The sequence below is a fragment of the Achroia grisella genome, unplaced genomic scaffold (genome assembly GCF_030625045.1).
Source record: "Achroia grisella isolate CSIRO2021 unplaced genomic scaffold, CSIRO_AGI_Agris_v1 utg114, whole genome shotgun sequence".
Classification (NCBI taxonomy): Eukaryota; Metazoa; Arthropoda; class Insecta; order Lepidoptera; family Pyralidae; genus Achroia; species Achroia grisella.
In genome coordinates, this window is record NW_026712585.1 from 30,071 (window position 1) to 50,560 (window position 20,490).

The 20,490-nt window shown below is 31.7% G+C and overlaps 1 protein-coding gene across 1 annotated transcript; it reads left to right on the forward strand.

Moving 5' to 3' along the window:
* Positions 1 to 3,776: 3,776 nt before the first annotated feature.
* On the forward strand, positions 3,777 to 16,954 carry LOC131850478 (uncharacterized). Its single transcript, XM_059200710.1, has 10 exons — positions 3,777 to 4,032; positions 5,114 to 5,209; positions 6,317 to 6,502; positions 7,000 to 7,056; positions 7,172 to 7,234; positions 8,093 to 8,233; positions 13,442 to 13,615; positions 14,172 to 14,273; positions 14,846 to 15,058; positions 16,090 to 16,954. The coding sequence occupies exons 1-10, from the start codon at positions 3,933 to 3,935 to the stop codon at positions 16,260 to 16,262; spliced, it is 1,305 nt and encodes a 434-aa protein (XP_059056693.1). The 5' UTR covers positions 3,777 to 3,932; the 3' UTR covers positions 16,263 to 16,954.
* Positions 16,955 to 20,490: the final 3,536 nt, after the last annotated feature.

Genomic DNA, 20,490 nt, shown 5'->3' on the forward strand with positions numbered 1-20,490 from the left:
TGTTGCTATTTTATATGTAGTTTAAGAGGTTATTTTTTTTATAATTTTTATTCAACAAACAGTGTATGAACTCAAATGTGTATCTATCTTTTATTCTGGCAATAAATAATAATAATTATTATTATTATTATCATCTTATGCTTGTCTTGTCATCTTCCACTGATGACTCCCCACCAGCATATACCATTAGTGCAAGCGGATGTACCAAAACATTATCATCCATTTCAAAAGAATACCCTAGACCAGTGTTTCCCAATTAGTGGTACGCGTACACCCAGGGGTACGTGAAGTTGCATCAAGGGGTACGTGCGGCTATCAGTAAAACAAACACACACACCCACACACTCAAACTTTCACATTTATACTATTAGTGTGATTGCTACAATAAGGGTACGCAAGGTTTGAGGTATTTTTTGAAGTGGTACGCAGCAAAAACCATTTGGGGACCACTGCCCTAGACTACTGAGAATTCATAAATATAATTCACAATTACGTACTATATATAAGGAAACTAGCTGTTGCCCGCGGCTTTGCTCGCGTTAATTTATCCCCTTAGGGGTGGAATTTATCAAAATCCTTTTTCATCACAATCACAAAGCTTCTTTGACGTAGGATAAGTTCCCCTAGAACTTATCCTACGTCATAGTAGCTTTGTGCATGCAAAGTTTCAGCCCGATCGGTTTAAAATTGGCAAACTTTCATACAAACTTTCATTCCCTATTTTAACCCTATTTTTACCTTGGGGGGTAGAAATAATCAAAATCCTTTCTTAGCGGATGCCTACGTCATAACATGTACCTGCATGCCAAATTTCAGCCTGATCCGTCCAGTGGTTTGGGCTGTGTGTTGATAGATCACTATGTCAGTCACCTTTGTTATATGTATACATTTAGATATAAATAATAAAAATAACTCTTCTCAGCACGCCCTTTGCCCATTTCAATTCACACCCATATCTTTCACAGGAGATAGTATTCAACGTGTTTGCGAAAAGGATATGAAGAATGTATGTAATGCTACAGATGAGACAGTATTATATAATAATAGTACTGGTACTGGTAAGCATTCTAAGCCTGTCTACGAATTGATTAAAAATTTGATTCCAGTTGACATAGAAATATTATCTGTTAATATTATTTTGATAGTAATGTGGACTACTAACCGCAATACTAGCAATGTACCATGTCAGGTAGACCTCCGCGCCGTTCCTCTGGAATATATTATCACAAATTCCTGATAAACTTGCCACGATGGGCTAACTGACCTTATCTTATGCTTTATGCTTGTCTTAAATTGTAAGCCTAAGTGTAAAATGTTTTAAAATATAGAGCCAGTGTTACGTTTTTCATAGATTTTGAATCCTAAAAAATATTTTTTTTTATTGTAAATAAGTTTGCGCTTGGTCTTACCAATGGTCTTGATCTGGTCTGGTCTGGTCATCTTATGGAATAATGGTGGCGAGACCTAGGATGTACTTACCCAGAAGAAATCTATTCACCCCAGACTTGAAGGTTAGATCACTAATGTGAACGATCAGGAAAAACGACCACAGCTACTGAAAGCGTTATACTTCCAGTAGATCGTGTTTCCACACTGAATGTTTGTGGTTTCGGAAACTTACTTAAGTAAAAAAACTTACTTGAGCAAAATAATACAAATCCAAACATCATACTTATACTGATATGATATCTACATATAGTATATTCTTCATAGTTCTTCGTGATATGATATTACGAAGAAGAGGCGTGAAGAATATAATATAGAATTGAAAGAAAAGAAAACTTGACCAAAACTGGCAAATTTTATTTCTTATTGAAGCTAACTGGTTTTTAAATGTTTGATTGAATGTAGGTAACAATTTTTTTCAGTGTCCATAATAACATTTGTGGTGTTGGTTGGAATAATACTGATTCTACTGTCTGCGCTGCTTTATTGCATTTTCAAGAAACCCCGACCTCCAATGCCTTTGCCGGAACAAGCAACTGACTCAAACATTTTATATTCTGAAATATATGATCACATAAATCGCAGATAATATAACATATATTAATAAGGGTTGGGTTGATGTTATATGAAATTTTAACATATTTAAAGAACGCTTAACTACATATTTAAGCGTTCTGCCTAGCTTGAGGTACAGGTAATTTTGCTTGGCACTGTGTGAATTGTTTAGGCTTATTATTAATACTACGTATAAAATATATAATTTTAAATATAAATATAATTACAATAGTAATGTTAGACATTAAAATATACAAATCAAATATAATAATATGTTTATATGTATGCTACAATTAAGTGAAGTTGGTTGTAGGTAATCAAATGGAAGAATGTTGCGTAATTACAGGTATTACACCTGAAGTATAAGTATCACTGCTCTCTTGTAACATGTACTGTAAATATACAGATAATTTAGTGTTTTGGCTACGTCGCCTTTCACATAAAAGATAAATGTATCTATAGAGTATAATTCTCATAAGAGCAGTGCCAACTCTCGTAAAAGTTTGTTAAATTGCTCTGTAACAGTTTTATTTTCTTATCTTTTATCGTTTTTGTTTATTTATTATAGCAATTTCTAATGTTTTTTGTATATTTTTAGTATAGTCACTGATAATATAATAGGGTTGGTTAGATGCGGCGGCCTTGTTACATGGGTCTTTGCGTGTGTCCCTGAATAGTACTTGAAAATTAGAAATTAGTGATTTTCCTTGTGAGTGTGCCGTTAACGCAAATAAAAGATTTATCTATTTAACTATCTTTTTTTCTTTTTTCTTTTCTTCAGGTTTTTGCACAGTGTTTCGATTTTAAGGATCTTTGCTTATAACATCTTTAATTATTATATTATTCACTATATTATTGAAATTTATTCCAAATTCGAACCTCTAATATTATATCATATTCGATCTATATTAATTCGAATAAAAAGCGTATTTTTTGAATAATCAATTCTATAATTTTTTTAGATAATTAAAATTACAAACAATCTGTCGGTCCACCTGATGGTAAGTGGTAATCTTGCCTAGATATATCAACAGCACTACGACATTACGTTATCATGTGAAACCGTATCCGTGGTGCCAGTCACGTCGTAACGTCGAGAGAGGTGAACATCTTTATTTACTACAAAATTTCCTCTTCTCTGAATTCTTATACTTAGAAACTATATGTTTCAAAGTATGAAAAAAATAATCTAGAAGTTATGACACATAAAATACAAGCATAACTGACGGCCATGGTGGCCTAGCGGTTTAGCACACCACTTTATTTTTGACGGTCGCAGGTTCGAATCTTCGCACAGTACAAACATTTGTATTCCTGCGTATTATTTTTTATATAGGTCAGCGTTTTCCTATGTAATAGTACATATGTATTTACAAAAAATAACCTATCTAACTATATCTATTAGTTGTCTAGTACCCATAACACAAGCTCTGCTTAGCTTGGGATTATAGTTTTTTAAACACGGAAACTAATTTGACAGGGGTAAATGTCAAATTAATATCTAAATATAATATCTAACTTTATTTATTTTATGTTAATGTAATTTTAAACAACAAACCTACACATTCTTTACGATTAACATATAAAAATGGGTGGGTAACTAATATTAATTTTCGATAGCACCACATACTTATTTAAAAATTTCAAAAACCTGCTAACATCGTTAATGTCACATTTGTCTCCTGGAATAAAATAAACTATAGATGGCGCTGTGTGAATTGTCCAAGAATAATATGATTATTAGTATTATATTAGCTACACACTTTATAAATCGGTTGAAACGATAAGTTAGTCCTACTATTATATATTGAGATTCTCCTCAATGTGAGTCATCTCAAACCTGACTTGACGTGTACATATTAATCATAATACCTAGTTATTTTATTGTATAATTATAACAAATGTTGCGTGGGTTATTTCAGTGACACAAAATGGTGTATTCTGTGTGTTATTTAAAATTAATATTAACGTACTTAATATGTACTGCATTATATAATAAATCGGTAATGGGCACAGCCAATAGTCTACCCCGTAAGTACCTACTCTTGCACTGTATTATGACTACATGATTTTGTGTACTATCATAGATAATATAATATTACAGTACTATTATACATATTACTGTACATAATGTAATGTAATAAACTACAATGTCTGTCTAGTTCTAGTTTCGAGTGTGTTCTTAAAGCATTTGTATAAGTTTTTTTATTGGATGACAATAGAATTGTTAACCCGCCGGAGCTATACGTTTACGCTAGCGGGGAATCAGTGAATGATGAGGTCAGGTAAGTTACCACATCGTGACATATTCACCTGAAATAGAATAGAATAGAATAGAAAATCATTTATTCAAATAAACTTACATTGAAGCACTTTTGAAGAGACATCACATTTTTTTAATCTACCGCTCATTCGGAAAGCTTTCTCGTCACAAGAAGAACGAGCAAGAAACTTGCGTTTTGCTCTTTTAAATAATTTTATTCTTACTTTACATTTTTAAGTTTAAGTGTGTGAATACAAACCACCAATTAGCACTAATTCAATTAAATACTAAAATAGAAAAATATTGAATATATAACCAACTGGTTAAACAATTAGTAAGAGGAAATCAGTCATAGTGATTAGAGCAGACCAGTCTCTACAAGCAGCATCCGTTCACGAGTATGACGGATGAGTTAGCCAACACTGCGCTCGACCATATTTTAGGGAGCCCAATGACCCGGCCCACCACGCCGCACCGCCACAAGTCTGGACATTTTAGTGAGCATGACTACTCAAAACACTAGACCACGTCATAGCTACTTACAATTGCCGTCTGATAGTTCACCAATCCATCACCAAGCCGTGGATAAGGTTTTAAGCCGTCTTAAAGTTTGATCTACCCAAACTTGGTTGGAAACGAACGATGTTCCGAACTTGATCAAAACTGAAGACTGACCTATTTAATTTAAAAGTTGCTGTCGTTGTGTTTTTTTTTTAATACGAACTCTTTTTCGTTTTATTTCTATTTCTTAAAATATAGTTATAGTCCAGAGGAAGTTTTATTATAAATACGGTATGTAAACTGATATACAATGACGCTATAATTATCTGCATTAATGTTTGATTTTAGGAGACCTAGAAATTATAAATTATGGTGCTGACTTTCTACATCTGAATTTAACTTTCCAGAAATTACCCGCATTAGCTACAAAATTTTACTTTCAAGGTTTGTACTTATACAACACGGCTTTATGAATGCACGCTAAAGAAATTGTTGAAATTTAAATACAATTTTACAACCTTGTAGGTCTAGCGGTATTCCACGCCGCGCCGTTTTACTTTCGAAGGTCACAAATTCGATTCATCGGGCTCTACAAACATTTGTATTCATGAACATGTTTATTTGTATCAGTCTCGAGTGTTTTCTATGTATAATATGTAGATATTTACAAAAAATATATACGTAGGTGTAGAAGTATGAAACCGGATTTTTTTTGTAAAAATTGCATGTTTGTATTTTGAAAATTTCAAAAGTTATTTATTCAAAATAGGATCCATTGGAATTTATACATTTTTCCCACCTTTTCGGCAGGTTATGAATGCCACGCCAAAAAAAAAAGTGGTTTTTCGATTTTCTTGCTGCCTTTCGTTTAGTTCATGTGGTACCCATTTTCCCACTTTCTGAATCTTTCTCACAGCTTTCAGACGAAGAGATACTGCTTTTTGCGTCACATTTAATTGTTCCACGAGGTCTTGTTGAGTTATTATTAATTATCGTCTTCATCCAATAAGGCTTGCAAGTCCATGTCTTCGAACTTTTTCGGTGGTTTCCCATGCTCCTCGTTTTTCACGTCAAAATCACCACTTTCAAATTTTTTAAACCACTCAAATCATTGAGTTTTGCCAAGAGCATGTTCACCGTATGCTTCGACAAACATTTTATGCGATTCTGCAGCAGTTTTCTTTTTTTCAAATGATAGCAGAAAACCAATGCTGTCCGCAAATCATAATTCGTAGGCACAAAACTTGACATGTTTGAGGTTATGGAAAAATATACCGGTAGTATATGAAACTCGGGTTATTCTATGTTGACAAACTTCATCGGCTGTTAGAGGAAGATCTGCGGGCATGAAGCTACAGAAGCGGTCTTATGGTCTTTAAACTGATGCCAAGCACCATCTATAGGGAAATTCCGATTTCATACTTCTACTGCTCAAAGTACTTGTTAGTTCAGTTGTCCAGTAGGGTAATAACAAATGTTTAAAGTTCACCGTCTATGCCTGTAGATATTCTCAAAAGACTCTAATTTAACACCACATATTTTTATTTTCAGTACAACCTAAAGATACAATTGTAAATAAAGTATGTGTGAATGAAACTCTACCCACAATAGTGTGCACATTACACATAAATGAGAGTACATCTGGATATTTGTACATAAACTTTGAATCCAGCAATAATGAACTGTGTTGTAAATATTTACTCTTTTCATTATACTATATAAAGCGGCATACATACAGTAAGTATCAAATAATAATTCAAATAAGAATAGGCACAGAAACCCTAAGTTGAAGGTAAAGAAGTTGTATGTGAGACGATATTCTTCACTTATGCATGTACATATTTTTAAAGGTGGGATACATAAAATAATTACGAATTAATCTTTTATATAGATAACATTAAACCAAATGTAAATACATATATTTATTAATAGTTGAAAAACGAAAAAATTTATTTTTTTAAATAAATTATATTGTTATGGTATTTTTTTAAGAATTTATAGTTAGCTGTATATATTAAATGAATTTCTTTAAAAAAATGCGCTTATTAAAATACGAAACACGTATTTATACCACAGTGGTAGCAATATGGTGAATGCAACTCTTGTCCATATTCCTTATCTCGGATTAAATTGTTCTGTAATTTCTTTCTTTATGTTAAGCTTTAAGTTGAGTAGTGGACCACTGAACCACTACGCTCTCATATGAAATTAAACTTGAGCACATGCTTTTACAGGAGAACCTAAGGATATATACCGTGAATTAAAAATAGACATGAGAAAAGAATGTATTGGTAAGCATTTGTTGTTATATATAAAAAATAAAAATATTAAGTGCTGCTCACTCAGTAAGATGTTCTGGTTTGTACATACTAATTAATTATCATGCTCTTCTACTGTTTGTTTTAGAATCAATACAAACCGATCCATTAATCATTAAAGAAATTACAAAAAAGGACTCAGAAAAAGGAGGTAAGAAAGTTAACCAGTTTTATAACCAATATAAAATGTATATTGTTTCTTGTTAATTTTTAAAATATTATATATGAAATGATTTATTTTAGGCATTTGGAATGGCAAACAAGTTAACCAGGTAGTAAGTGGTAAGTGTCGCCTATATTCATGAACAACACTACGGACATCACACTAACATGTAGCACTTCAGCCCTAACTGGGGATAGAGGTGGGGCAGAGTTGGACACACCTGTTGGCCATTAAGCCGGACTCTTCTGCGGGGGATAAGAGGAGTAAAAGGATTCTGATCCTTTTGCTGGCGTCTACTCCAGTTCTCTTTACGCTGCCTCCTTTTGCGTAATTCCTCACAGAAGGATGTTACCGCCAGCCACGGCTTGTCGCTATTAACTGTACTGCAAATTACATTCGTCAGCAAGGGGTCGATCTTTATCATACTGATGAGGTGCGATGCCGCTCCGGCTTGTTACGCCGTACTTTCTTCCAGATTATATTACGTCATGTCCTCGTAACCTCCGTAAGCATGGCAACTGATTGTCGGCTCTCTCCTAGTTACATTACACAGATACCGTCCGAAACAGGCATCTAAGACAATCTGTGTCAGCAAATGCCTTAACAGCCATCATCGCCTGCCTATCCAGTTTTTAATTGTGATAATACTAGTAGCCCTGCTCATGTTTCGCACAATGTACACACATTGGTCGCACTTTAGGAGTTTTGTATATATAGGCATACTACATAATAACGTAGATACCTACAAATTGTGAAGTATTTTCTAAAATAGGTGCAGCAGTTCCAGTGTCTACTTTCCTTATAACAAAACTGTTAATAACTATAATATTATATTATATATTAAAGATTCACAAAAATCCCAAAAGATTTCGGAGCCCACTGTAATATATAATGAACGGAAATTTTCACATGAATGTACAAGACAATTTGAAGGCAACCAGGATAGTTTGAATATGTACCACCGTCTAAATTACGGTTCAAAAACAGGTAAATATATGAACATTGTATAACTTTTTACTTTTAGAATAGAATAGAAAATCATTTATTCAAATAAACTTACATTGAAGCACTTTTGAATAGTCATTACATTTTTTAATCTACCACTCGTTCGGAAAGCTGTCTCATCACAAGAAGAACGAGCAAGAAACTTGCGTGTTGCTCTTTTAAATAATTTATTATTACTTTACATTTTTAAGTTTAAGTGTGTGAATACAAACCACCAATTAGCACTAATTCTATTAAATACTCAAATAGAAATAATATTGAATATATAACCAACTGGTTAAACAATTAATAAGAGGAAATCAGTCATAGTGATTAGAGCAGACCAGTCCCTACAAGCAGCACCCGTTCACGAGTATGACGGATGAGCCAGCCATCACTGCGCTCGACCATATTTTAGGGAGCCCAATGACCCGGCCCACCACGCCGCCACAAGTCTGGACATTTTAGTGAGCATGACTACTCAAAACACTAGACTACGTCAAAGCTACTTACAATTGCTATCTGATACTTATAGTATTCACATTTTACATAAGAATGCATGTGGCAATAATACAAAAACCGCTCTTTCATATTTTAAAATCAATCAATTAAATCAAGAAAGTTGAGAAAATTAAATTATAACGTTGTATGCTAATAAACTAGTTAACTTGATATTTGTTTATGAATTCGTCTATCCTGTAATAGTGCTTTCTTACACAAAAATTGTTTAATATAGGATTTGAATTGCCTCTCTGTCAGATTTAGTAGATTCTGGCAGTTTATTATAAAATAGTTACGCAATTACCATAGAATGAATTACTGACTTTGTGCAGGCGGCATTTAGGTAAAATTACTTATTTTTAATGCGTAATTAATTATTCTATTTGTACAGTCTTTAAGTTTTCTAAATTATCTAAATTCTTCCGTGTATACATGATACTCATTGTATTGTGAATAACTGAGGATATTTGAATCTTTAAAACACTGAAATGACTCTCTTGAACCCATACCATAAATAGAACGTTTTCTTTTGTAAAATAAATATAGTATTTATATCAACACTGCTTTATGAATGTATACCTAATGACATAATGCTATGGAAATAACTAAAGTATACAATTTAGCCGTACCACGTCTGTTAATTGCCTATTCTTCTAATTGCATATGCAGCTGCTGAGTCTTTAATTTTGAAATATGGGGTCATTGTAAATTCGAGTCCATCTGTTATACCTAAAAAAACTGTATCATTAACAAAATTTACTATTTCATCATTAAGCAATAACTGTGTATTTATGTCTTACATAGTGTAAATTTTATAAACTTTGTTTTGCTCGGTTAGGTGTACAATAATAGGTTATTACATGTAAACCAATTTAATATAGCAGACATAGCACAATTTACATCGTAATTGATTAGTTTGACGTCCAATTTTAAAATTTAACGAAGTATATTTATTCAAACAGCACTATATCTGCAATTTTCTCTACCATAAAGGGAAGGTTATTTATGTAAATTAAAAAAAAAGGGGTTAAGATTGACCCTTGTTTTCCAATATTGCTCCCTTTCGATTTTATGTCAATATCTACATTTTGAACCCTTTAAATAAGTTCTCATTAATTTTAGATCATTATCTTTTATACCATAATGTTCGAGCTTGTAGAAACTGCTTTTTATGATCACGCAATCAAATGCCTTTGATAGGTCACAAAAAACGAGTGCATCCTGTTGACTTTCCCATGTTAAATATGTCTTATCGCTACATAAGACTTGCCAGCGGTGAAACCATATTGTTGACTGTTTCGGTTATCCCTAAAGTGTTGTAACATTTGATTTAACATTTCTTTTCAAACACCTTACTTAGAATTTTTTAAAATAGATATATATAGTTCCCTGCTCAAATTTATCACCTGATTTAAATAGTGGTATTAATTTGCTAAATTTCATTAATTGTGGAAAAGTGCCATTATCAATACATTTTTAAAAATGATAGCTAGATATGGACAACAATATCTATGAAAGAACTAACTACTTTTACAGACATGCCCCAAAAGGTCTTCTGTATTTTTTAAATTTAGATGTTTGAATATTTTTATGATATGAAAAATAACATGTGAAAATTTAAATCTTAAAGCATGAAACCGATATTAGACTCTAGTAATACAAACTTTTGCTCGAGATGGAGATGAGTCCAGAGAAGATGTAATGTTAATCGGAATGTTAGCAAAAAAATCTTCAAAAACATTAACTACATCTTTTGTTGCTGTTATTAATTTATTATCATAATTTAATGCAAATTGATTATAGGCTAATTTAGATCTTCCGGTTTCTTATTTATAATGCCCCAGATGGTTTTAATTTTGTCAGAAGACTGGTTAATTTGTTTATTAATATAATTGATTTAGCCGTAATACAAACTTTTTTAAAAATTTTTGAATAATTTTTCACATAAGTGGTGAATTTGACATCAAATCGATATTTTTTTTGATCGTATAAATCAAACAAAATACTACTTGTAAGTATACCTACTGTTGCCCATTCCGTGAATTTAGATTTAACATAAACTTCTTTTTTCTTGAAAAATTGTGTCATATTCTCCTGATAGAATAGTAATTAGCTTGGTGTAAAGATAATCAGGATTATTACTAGATTGTAACAGCAAATATTTATTTTTAATCGCGCTTTTGTATTTGTTAATATTGTAAACATTTATTTGTCTTTTTGATTTTTTATTATTGTTGACTTTATTGATACTGTTAAACTTAACAACTTGACCACAGTGATCTGAAGGAAGTTTATTTATTATGAATTTTTCTGTATACTCACAGTTACAAAAAACATTGTCAAGACAAGTAGCAGACGTGGCAGTTACACGAGTGGGTTCATGAAAGACATGACTTAAATCAAATGATTGAAATAAACTAATAATTTTTGTACATGTGGGTGTGTTACAAAGAATATCAACGTTTTCCACATACAATAATTTTTTTATACTATTAAATATTTTTTTTAATATATCCTCCATCACCCCTTCAAATACATTGTAATCACTATTTCTGTAAAACATATAAGGATATAATTTTCTAGTTCTATACAAGATAATTCTATAAACACTCAATAGAAAGTCTAACAATGTCAGCACGTTCCTTTACTTTAATATTATTTCTTGCAATTATCATAGACCCGCCTCTGTTAACTGACTTTCTATTGAAGCAGCTGACAACGTTATAATTATTTAAATTGAACATCATATTGCTCTCTTTAAGCCAATGTTCTGTGAAACAGACAATATCAATATTATACTTTTCTAAAAATAATTGTATAATTAACTCGCTGCCGGGAAAACTTTGTATGTTCTGATGAACAATGATTTATTCTGATTGCTTTCCCTCTGTCTGTGTGAGCAGTTTAAATCTGCAGTCATAGTATTTATGTCACAAATATTAATAGAATTATTTGTTATGTCAGTATTTTTTTTTATGTTTAAGTTTACCATGTAAACTGTTCATGTAGTCAATATTATAAGCCACTAAAGTGGCTATTTTATTTTTAGATAATTTAGAGAGATACATTGTATCTTTTGTCAAATAAAAATCACTAATAAAACTATTATATCAAAAAATGTAAAAATGTCACTATGACGACATGTCAATGTATGTAATAAGTTGTTTTAATATACCTTACTGTTAATTTTTTTATGAAGATGTCCTTTTGTGTAAGGAAAAGCGCACAATACAATCTTATACACATTTAATTGTAATAAATATTCAATTCCTTTAATTACATCCTGCCTATTTAATTGAATACTATTACCAAAAATAACACAATTGTGGTCATATTGTTCATTTTCGTAGACTTTATTTTATTTATTATTTGTGTAAATGATGCTTCTGGCATACAGTAGTTTAATAAATCACCCTTAAGATGATACTTCAAAATAGACCCAAAGTTACAGCCTATTCTGTCAGAGAACACCATTGTGCTACTCTTAGGGTTACAGTCACTGGCACAAACACCCTGAACTTCATTTTCCAGCACAGTTACAACTGAATTATTATTTGATATATTTGTGTGATTACATGTACAATGCTTAGTCAACGACTCAAAACGGTCAGCATTGTATTTACTGACATCAATCAGATCATCCATTGCTAAAATATGCTCCTGGATTTGTTTCTGAGAGATAATATACTTTGTATTTAAATCATAAAGCGAAGATTCTAAACTATTGATTTTTGAAGTTAGGTAGTCTGTATCAATGTCATATAACTTTTGGCTTTCCAATAACTTATTATTACACTTATTAATATAATCAGCAATTTTAAATTATTTAAAGTATTTCTTTTCAATAACTGTCCCTTTTTGCAACGCTTATTTAATATATTCCGATTCTTAATTATAAACTTTTTTAGTTTCAAATATTTTTTAATTTATTATTACTCAACATACAAATGTTACTGTTATAGTTGCCTCTTTAGGTGATGTATCACTAGTAAGGTCAATTACAACAGGATGGGTGCATGGAACTGTAGTAGAAGGAGGCACACAGTCAACACTAATAAGTTCCTCATATAAATTACTAATCTCATTATTTTGTTGAGATTCCAATCTTGTGTCTAGATCATTGATTTTAGAATATGCCACACTTTAACTCAAGCTCCAATTCAGTGATATAAGGCTTGCTCATGAGTGTCACTACATTGATGAAAGCTACTTATTAGTTCTTGAAGCTGATCCCGCTGCTCAATAACTTCCTGATGGCTATTATGAAGTTCTACAATTTGATTTTAAGTTAAAATTTTTATATTATAATTTTTAAAATTTCATCTTCACTCTCTTCTCTCTCCCTGATCAACTTGTCACTGAGATCTTTGGATGCCTGAAGTTATTGTAGGGCCACGGAAGCTTCATCTCTGTCTGCCAAGAAAAGTTGTGGAACAGGTAGATAGTGACATTATTGTAATATATGAATAGTTACGAGGAATAGTAAATATATCATATATTGTATAATAAATACTTTTATAGTTACTAATGGAATAAATCCACGTAACTTTCACAGCAAGACTTTCTTTCTTTGTTTTTGTTCTCGAAATAATACTTGGAAATCAGTATTGTATACTTAGTTCACTATTGTTGTTATTAATGGTTTTTTAACCTAAAATAATAGAATGCGTATTATTGTACATATCTTCTATATTTGCATTTTTCTTTTAGATTTAATACTTTTACAAGTATTACCACACTATTCCTTGAAAGTAAACATCGGTTTGTACCATTTTGACAATAACACCAAATTTATATGTAGCGAAACATTAAAAGCGAGTGGAAATATAAATGAAAGTAATACAGAAGAGGTTAAAACAATATTTGTAAATTTTACGAAAATAAGTAAGACATTATTTTTTTTTTTTTTTTTTGGTAGTTGTGTATAGAGTCCTGGCATATTCGATAAACACAAGTCAAAATATTAATATACTTTTACCGTATTTTCACCTAAGAACACAGTACATGTTATACTTTAGGTACAAAATCTATTGTTTCATATTATGTATTACATATCACATGGTGTTGATTACCTTAAAAATTTGCCTTATTCTAATAAGTCTAATATAAGTTGTATACTCGTATATACGCTCAATTTCAAAATAATAAACGAGACGCAAGGGGGAGGGATTGTGCAGAATAGTGACTGCAGTAAAAAAAGTACTCATAAATACTCGTGGTACAAAATGTTATAACTGTAAAACTAGTTGCCAGCCCTAGTGCCAGGGTCACACTAAATCCTTTACTTATTGTTAGTGTTGCGTACTATAAAAATAATAATATAATAACTTTTTTGTAAAGGCACCTGTATGGATTATTAAAGTACCCATTTTTCTTGTTATACAGGTATTAAATCGCGGTCTCAGTTAGTTTAAAAACTTTAATAATAACATTTTTTTAGATGCTGAAAATGACAGTGATAAAGAATATATACAGTATTATGAGAATATGACCTACGATATAACGTGTAAAGGTATACATTCAAGGTGGTTACTATTAAACAGTAAGTCCTATTTTTTAATGCATTATTAAAAAATACTGCCATATCCCCTGCTAACGCCCTGAATATTTCACACAGCGCCTAGGGACTGGGACTAGATCCCAAACTAAACAGAACTTGTGTTATGGGTACTGGACAACTAATACAGTTTTTCATACAAACATAATATACATAGAAATCAACTAGGGACCAATACAAATAATCTATTAATAAAGACAAATGTTGTCCATCGTGCGAGGAACGGAACCCGCGACCATCGGAAGTGTATGTGTTTCCCCTGAGGTCTGAATTATTTTATCTCCTCCACTAATAGTCCAATGTTACTTTTGACTTTATTGCCGTATGTAAAGCATTTAATTTTGGGGTAAGAAATGGAAAGTTTATATATCAATATCCAGCTTATAAAAAATACCATCTTAATAATCTAATTCTTTACAATAATGCTACATAACGTAGTATTGACGTTAGTCTATCTATCCTTTTTATCACATACACTTTCTTTAATGCTTGTCAATAAAATTAAAATTCAGTTCTGTTTAAATTCAATAGTACTAAATATTTTTTTCATATTTCAGAAGATAACATGGTCCTACAAATTCGTGAAGAATTACGTATTAATTTAAACTTTAATTTCAACAGCAACTATTCAAGGCTTATTTGCATTGAATACGAATGCAAAAATTTTAGAGATATAAACACAACAGTATGTACGAGGAGAGTACGAAGAGATTTAAACTTTCTGTCTTACAAGTATCAATCCAATGATAACAATTGTAATCCAGGCAGTGGTAAGTGGAATTTTAATATGTTTAAATTTACAATCTGAAATTTTAAAATTCACTCTTCTGGCAAATGGATATACATTGATTAGAATAAAAAGTATAATCCATTACATTTAAAATTAGTATTCATGGTGCTAAGTAACAGTCATGTGTAACGTGCAACTGTGATGAAACCAGATTAAATTACATTTACTGCTATATATATCCACTGAATATCTCCATCATAACTGACCTGATCTTATGCTTGTCTTATCATCTTCCACTGATGACTCCCCGCCAGAACTATTATCATTCATTACAAAGAGAATACCCGGTGGTCTAACCGGGAATTCCAGTTACCAGTTTTCATTAGGTGAGCAGTGAGCTTGTTTAGAATGTCTAAATGCGTAAATATGTTGTATATGGTAAGTATTACTGCGCCGGATCGGTACCACGGAACGGAACGGACTGACAGACGGAGTGCAACAAAATAATAGACGAATATTTAAAAAACAGATTTAATTACAAAATAAAAATACATACGTAGTACATAGACTCGGGCGACATCTAGTACTGTTAATGTAGGCGCAATGCATATAGAAATAGATCACCGAGCACGAAAAATAGTTCAATATGGCTATTGAACTTGTGTCTAAGCCAATAATAGCCATTTTTCATGTTATGTTGTAGAAGTTAGTGAACAGCACGGATACAGCGACCTAGACAGCTTGTTAGAGATTTCTGTGAACAGTAACAAACATAGCTATATTGTACAATTCAATATTCCGACGAAGACTGTTACAAATATAAATATAGCAGGGCCAATCGACTTCTTTTTTATTGAAGCACTCTTGTTAGCACACTTTGTTCTTCAATATGATATTGAAAACGTAGCCCTTGCAATAGATTTCCAGGGGCTTATAACAAACAATACCTATATATAATTAACAAGAGTGCTTCAATAAAAAAGAAGTCGATTGGCCCCGCTAATATAATGTACCCAAAATCATTTACAAATAAAATTATTAGTATTATTGAATATTCCTATTTCTTTTCAGGTTCAATAATCGCATATATCGTGTTGGTTGGAATAATACTGATTCTTCTATATTTTGTTCTTTGTCGGAAATTCAAGAAACCTCGACCTCCGATGCCTTTGCCAGCGGAAGGAACTGATTCGAACCATATTTTATATTCTGTAGCATATGATCACGTAGTAAGACGCAGATAATAAATACAAAGTGTATTATTACTGGTTGATATTTAAACGTATTAAATTTATTGTAATCTTATTTATAAGACGTGTATTCAACTTTATGCTGGATTTGCTTCCAAGTAAGTCGTCAAATAAAAAGCCGTACATTGCAGTTAAGTTATTTGATAGTAGATAAATACTAAATAGCTGGTATAGTAAATAATGTGCTCGAATGTGTTCAGGAAATTCCAGAGCCGTGATGTTTGTATCCTAAATGATAGGGAGATGAAAAAAGTTTTATGAAAAGGAGTAAGAAGAAGGAGAGAATAATATGATATAATGAATATAAAGCAATATTATTAAAAACATTATAATATAGAAATTAATATTCGTCGTTTTTATACGCCTTACAGTTTTCCTTGTATTACATTGGTACATAAAAACAGACAAATATAGAATTACTCATTAATTTGATTATTCATTACTCACCAAGTATATCGTATTCCTGAAATATTAGTGTAGACGTGCTTTTGTTTTATTTCTATTAATCTAATAAATATGAAGTCTATTTTATTATACATTATCATATTTTTGTTTATAGTAACTGTGACTTGTGAATCCGGTAAGTATCTTCAAAATAGTTATATAACAAAATAATATAGCGATGATATAATTTGTTCATCAACAGAATGTATTTTTATTATGCCAGAATCGAATTTCTACCTTCCGACATAAGTCGGGGTCGAGAAAACCTCGGCAGGTAGTTCATTCCACAATCGAAAGTTACTTCCGATGGTCGCGGGTACGATTCCTCGTATATGCTCGTATATGCTAAACTACCTGATCAGCGAGGCCGTCAGAATAATATCGAAGTAACCAATAAGCCACAATGCTCGCTCTATAATAATTTTATCTGCGTTAATCATTCGCAGCTCGATATATATAATAGAACACGTTCTAAGATTTACATGTTCTCTGAAGAACTGATGTTATGAGATGTCTTGATTTTTTTGGACACTTATCCCTAATATGTTATGTAAAAAATATATAAATTAACAATTATATAATGATTTCAGAACATGACGTTGTAAATTATAGTACTGGTTTTCTATATTTGAATCTAACTCTAGTGAACATACCCGCAGGAGCTACAACATTTTACTTCCAAGGTTTGTACATTATCGCAGATATCAGAAAGGAGAATGCCTAAAGCAATTCCTATAACTATCTTATCCACAGTTTTCAAGTATAGATGTAGGTAAGAGATAAAATTAGGTTAATGTAAAAGTAGTGAAAGATTCTTATCTAATTAATATATGTCATAAATACCAACTGGATCCCGCAATTCTGCCTACTGATTTTAGATGAAAATTGCCCTATGTGTATTAACTATTGTGTATTACAAAAAGACAGATTCATTCATTCATTCAAGTTTGTGAATTACATGACGTACACGGACACATTCCGTTATTTTACGTAATCTACTTGAAATACCATACATTTATACGAAATTAGACGCGATATAGACTACAGCTTAGTATCGCGTCTAATTTCGTTACCGTCGAACTATATCGTATAATATTGTGTATCTACCACAAGGAAAGCGAATAAGAGAGAATTTGTCGTCACGATTCTCTGTGTTGTAGTTAAACAGAAAAACCAAGGTCTGACGAGGAATCTCTGATGTCTAATATCTAACATCTTGCACTATAACTATATCTAAGGCTCACAGTCTTGTAAAAGTCCCAACATTTTTTTTGACACTCTTTTATTTTCAGTCAAATATAAAAATCGATCAGTGAACATAACTGAATGTAAAAGTGAAACTATGTCTAATATACACTGCAAAATATACATAGACGAGAAAAAGTGTGGAAATTTATATATAAATGTTGTAACCGGCGATTCTGAATTGTGTAGTGAAATTCTATTACTTGAATTATATTATGATAGAACCTACCCTTATAGTAAGTATTAAATATTCAATCAATTATTACTATTAAAACTTAGGTATTTATGATACAGTAATCATGTATAGAATATGAGATGATATATTTCACTAATAATACATACATATTTATTGTTTTACCTTCCAAATTTTGCAAAAATACGTTTGTCATAAAAACTGTATCTACTTAATAAAATGTACCTACCACTAAAATAAAACATTGCTATTACTTAATTGTTATAAATTAAAAAAATTCAAATGACAAAACTCGAAATATCGCATTCTAAAAAGTATGACTCAAGAAATATTCTTATAAAAATTATTTGCAAAAGAATATTTCTCAATTCTTAATATTTAGAGCGCAGTTTTTCATTGTCACTTCAATTAATTTCGGGGTTATAAAAAATAATATCTGAGACAAATTTACAACGCACTATAAAATTGTTCTTGCTCTTTTAAAGCATTCATAAAATGTTTAAATATTTTTATTTATTGTTGTCATTTTAAATCTATTCAATAAAGTCGTATCTGGCCTTACTATCGTGGCAAGCTTCCTAATCCTATAACAGTTAGTATTTGCTCGACACCAATTGATTGAGGTCCAAATAAAAAAAATATAACTTATTGATATTGTGATTACCAGCCTTACAAGTCGCAGTAGTATATATTTTAGCCAGAGCCAGAGACGAATTCATAGTCAGTCTTTTAGTTTAGCATTATCTTCTGAGAGACTCCCTAACTTGCTGTAAACTTTATCGCCATGAAATTCCATTTTATTTTAACTATTTGTTTTTATAAGAATTCGTAAACTGCGTTGATACGAGTATGTCAGTCAGTCAGTAAAATTCTAGTTTTATTAAAACTAAAGTATTCGTTAAAATCAAATGCCGTAAATCACAATTTTGTTCAAAATTAATGACTTATAATAAATAACGTATTTATTTGCTTAAAGATCAATATCAAAAATAGCTTCGTAAATATTCATTTTAAAAATGAACAGTTCATTACACATTTAATGTAATTTTAACCGTTTACGTGGATGCACTTAAAACAAATATTTTTTGCAACATTTTTCATGCTCCTATTGGTCGTAGCATGATAGCCTATAGCACTCGGAGATAATATATCTTAGATACAATGAAACAATTTTTAAAATTGAATCAGCAGAACCGGAGATAACCTCGAATAAATAAACATACAAACTTTACGACTTTCTAATATCTATTACAAAAATTGTTTAATAATTTTATTCCAGTCGTACAAATAGAAATATTATCTGTTACTCTCACATTTTTGTTATGTATTAGGCGCAGCTTAATCGAGAACTGGGTGTATATATAGGTACATTAGCGATGAGGTGGCGTGAGTTTATACCCTAGACTGGGGGGAAAGACGATTGTTAGTAATGTGGATAAAGAACCCTTTTGCTAGCAATGTATGGCATATTTGGCCAGGTTAACCTTCACGCCATTTCCTCTGGAAACCATCATAACAAATTCCTGGTGGATTTGCCACGATGGGTTTGATTGACCTGATCAAAAAATAAAAAAGATCAACAGAGGAACGCCACAAGGCTCTATCCTCAGTCCACCGTTGTTCATATTATATATTGCAGACCTACACAAACATCTAAAACACTGTAATATGCACTTGTATGCCGAAGATACACAGGTGTATCATGCGATTTAGATAGAACTATTACATAAAGACGACGACTGACGACCTCAGTATTATTTCCGAGTGGGCATCATGTAATAATTTAATATTGAATCCCAAAAAATCTCAATACATTGTTTTGGGTCCCCAATGTCAGTGTCAGTATGTAGTAAATCACAGCCCAAACATAATTGTATGTAGACAACCAGTGGAAAGAGTAAACTTGGTGAGAAATCTAGGGCTCATGTTGGACAGCGGTCTGCGCTATGAAGAACATATAAACATGAAAACCAGAATTGCATTTTATAAACTGAAAGTGCTCTACGGATTAAGAGAATACTTATCTGAAAAGGTTAGAGTGACACTTGTAGAAACACTGGTTTTGTCGCAATTCAATTACTGTGATACTGTCTACGGGCCTAGACTGCTGGCACGGACATCTAGCGCTGTACACAGAGTACAAAATTCGTCCACCTGTTTCTGCTACAGTATGCCACGGCGAGCTCGTATCACCCCATTCTTAAATAAAAATACAGTATTGAAAATGGTCCAACGGAGAATACTTCACCTCACAAGCCTGATTCACTAAGTGGTACATAGAAAGAAACCAGAGTATCTCTATGACAAATTCACCTGGATGAGTGATCTACATTCCTTCAA

Coding starts and splice junctions, on each gene's coding strand:
- LOC131850478 (XM_059200710.1), top strand. CDS start 3,933: ATGGTGTATTCTGTGTGTTATTTAAAATTAATATTAACGTACTTAATA. Junction 4,033..5,113: donor CACAGCCAATAGTCTACCCC/GTAAGTACCTAC, acceptor GTTTGATTTTAG/GAGACCTAGAAATTATAAAT. Junction 7,057..7,171: donor CATGAGAAAAGAATGTATTG/GTAAGCATTTGT, acceptor TGTTTGTTTTAG/AATCAATACAAACCGATCCA.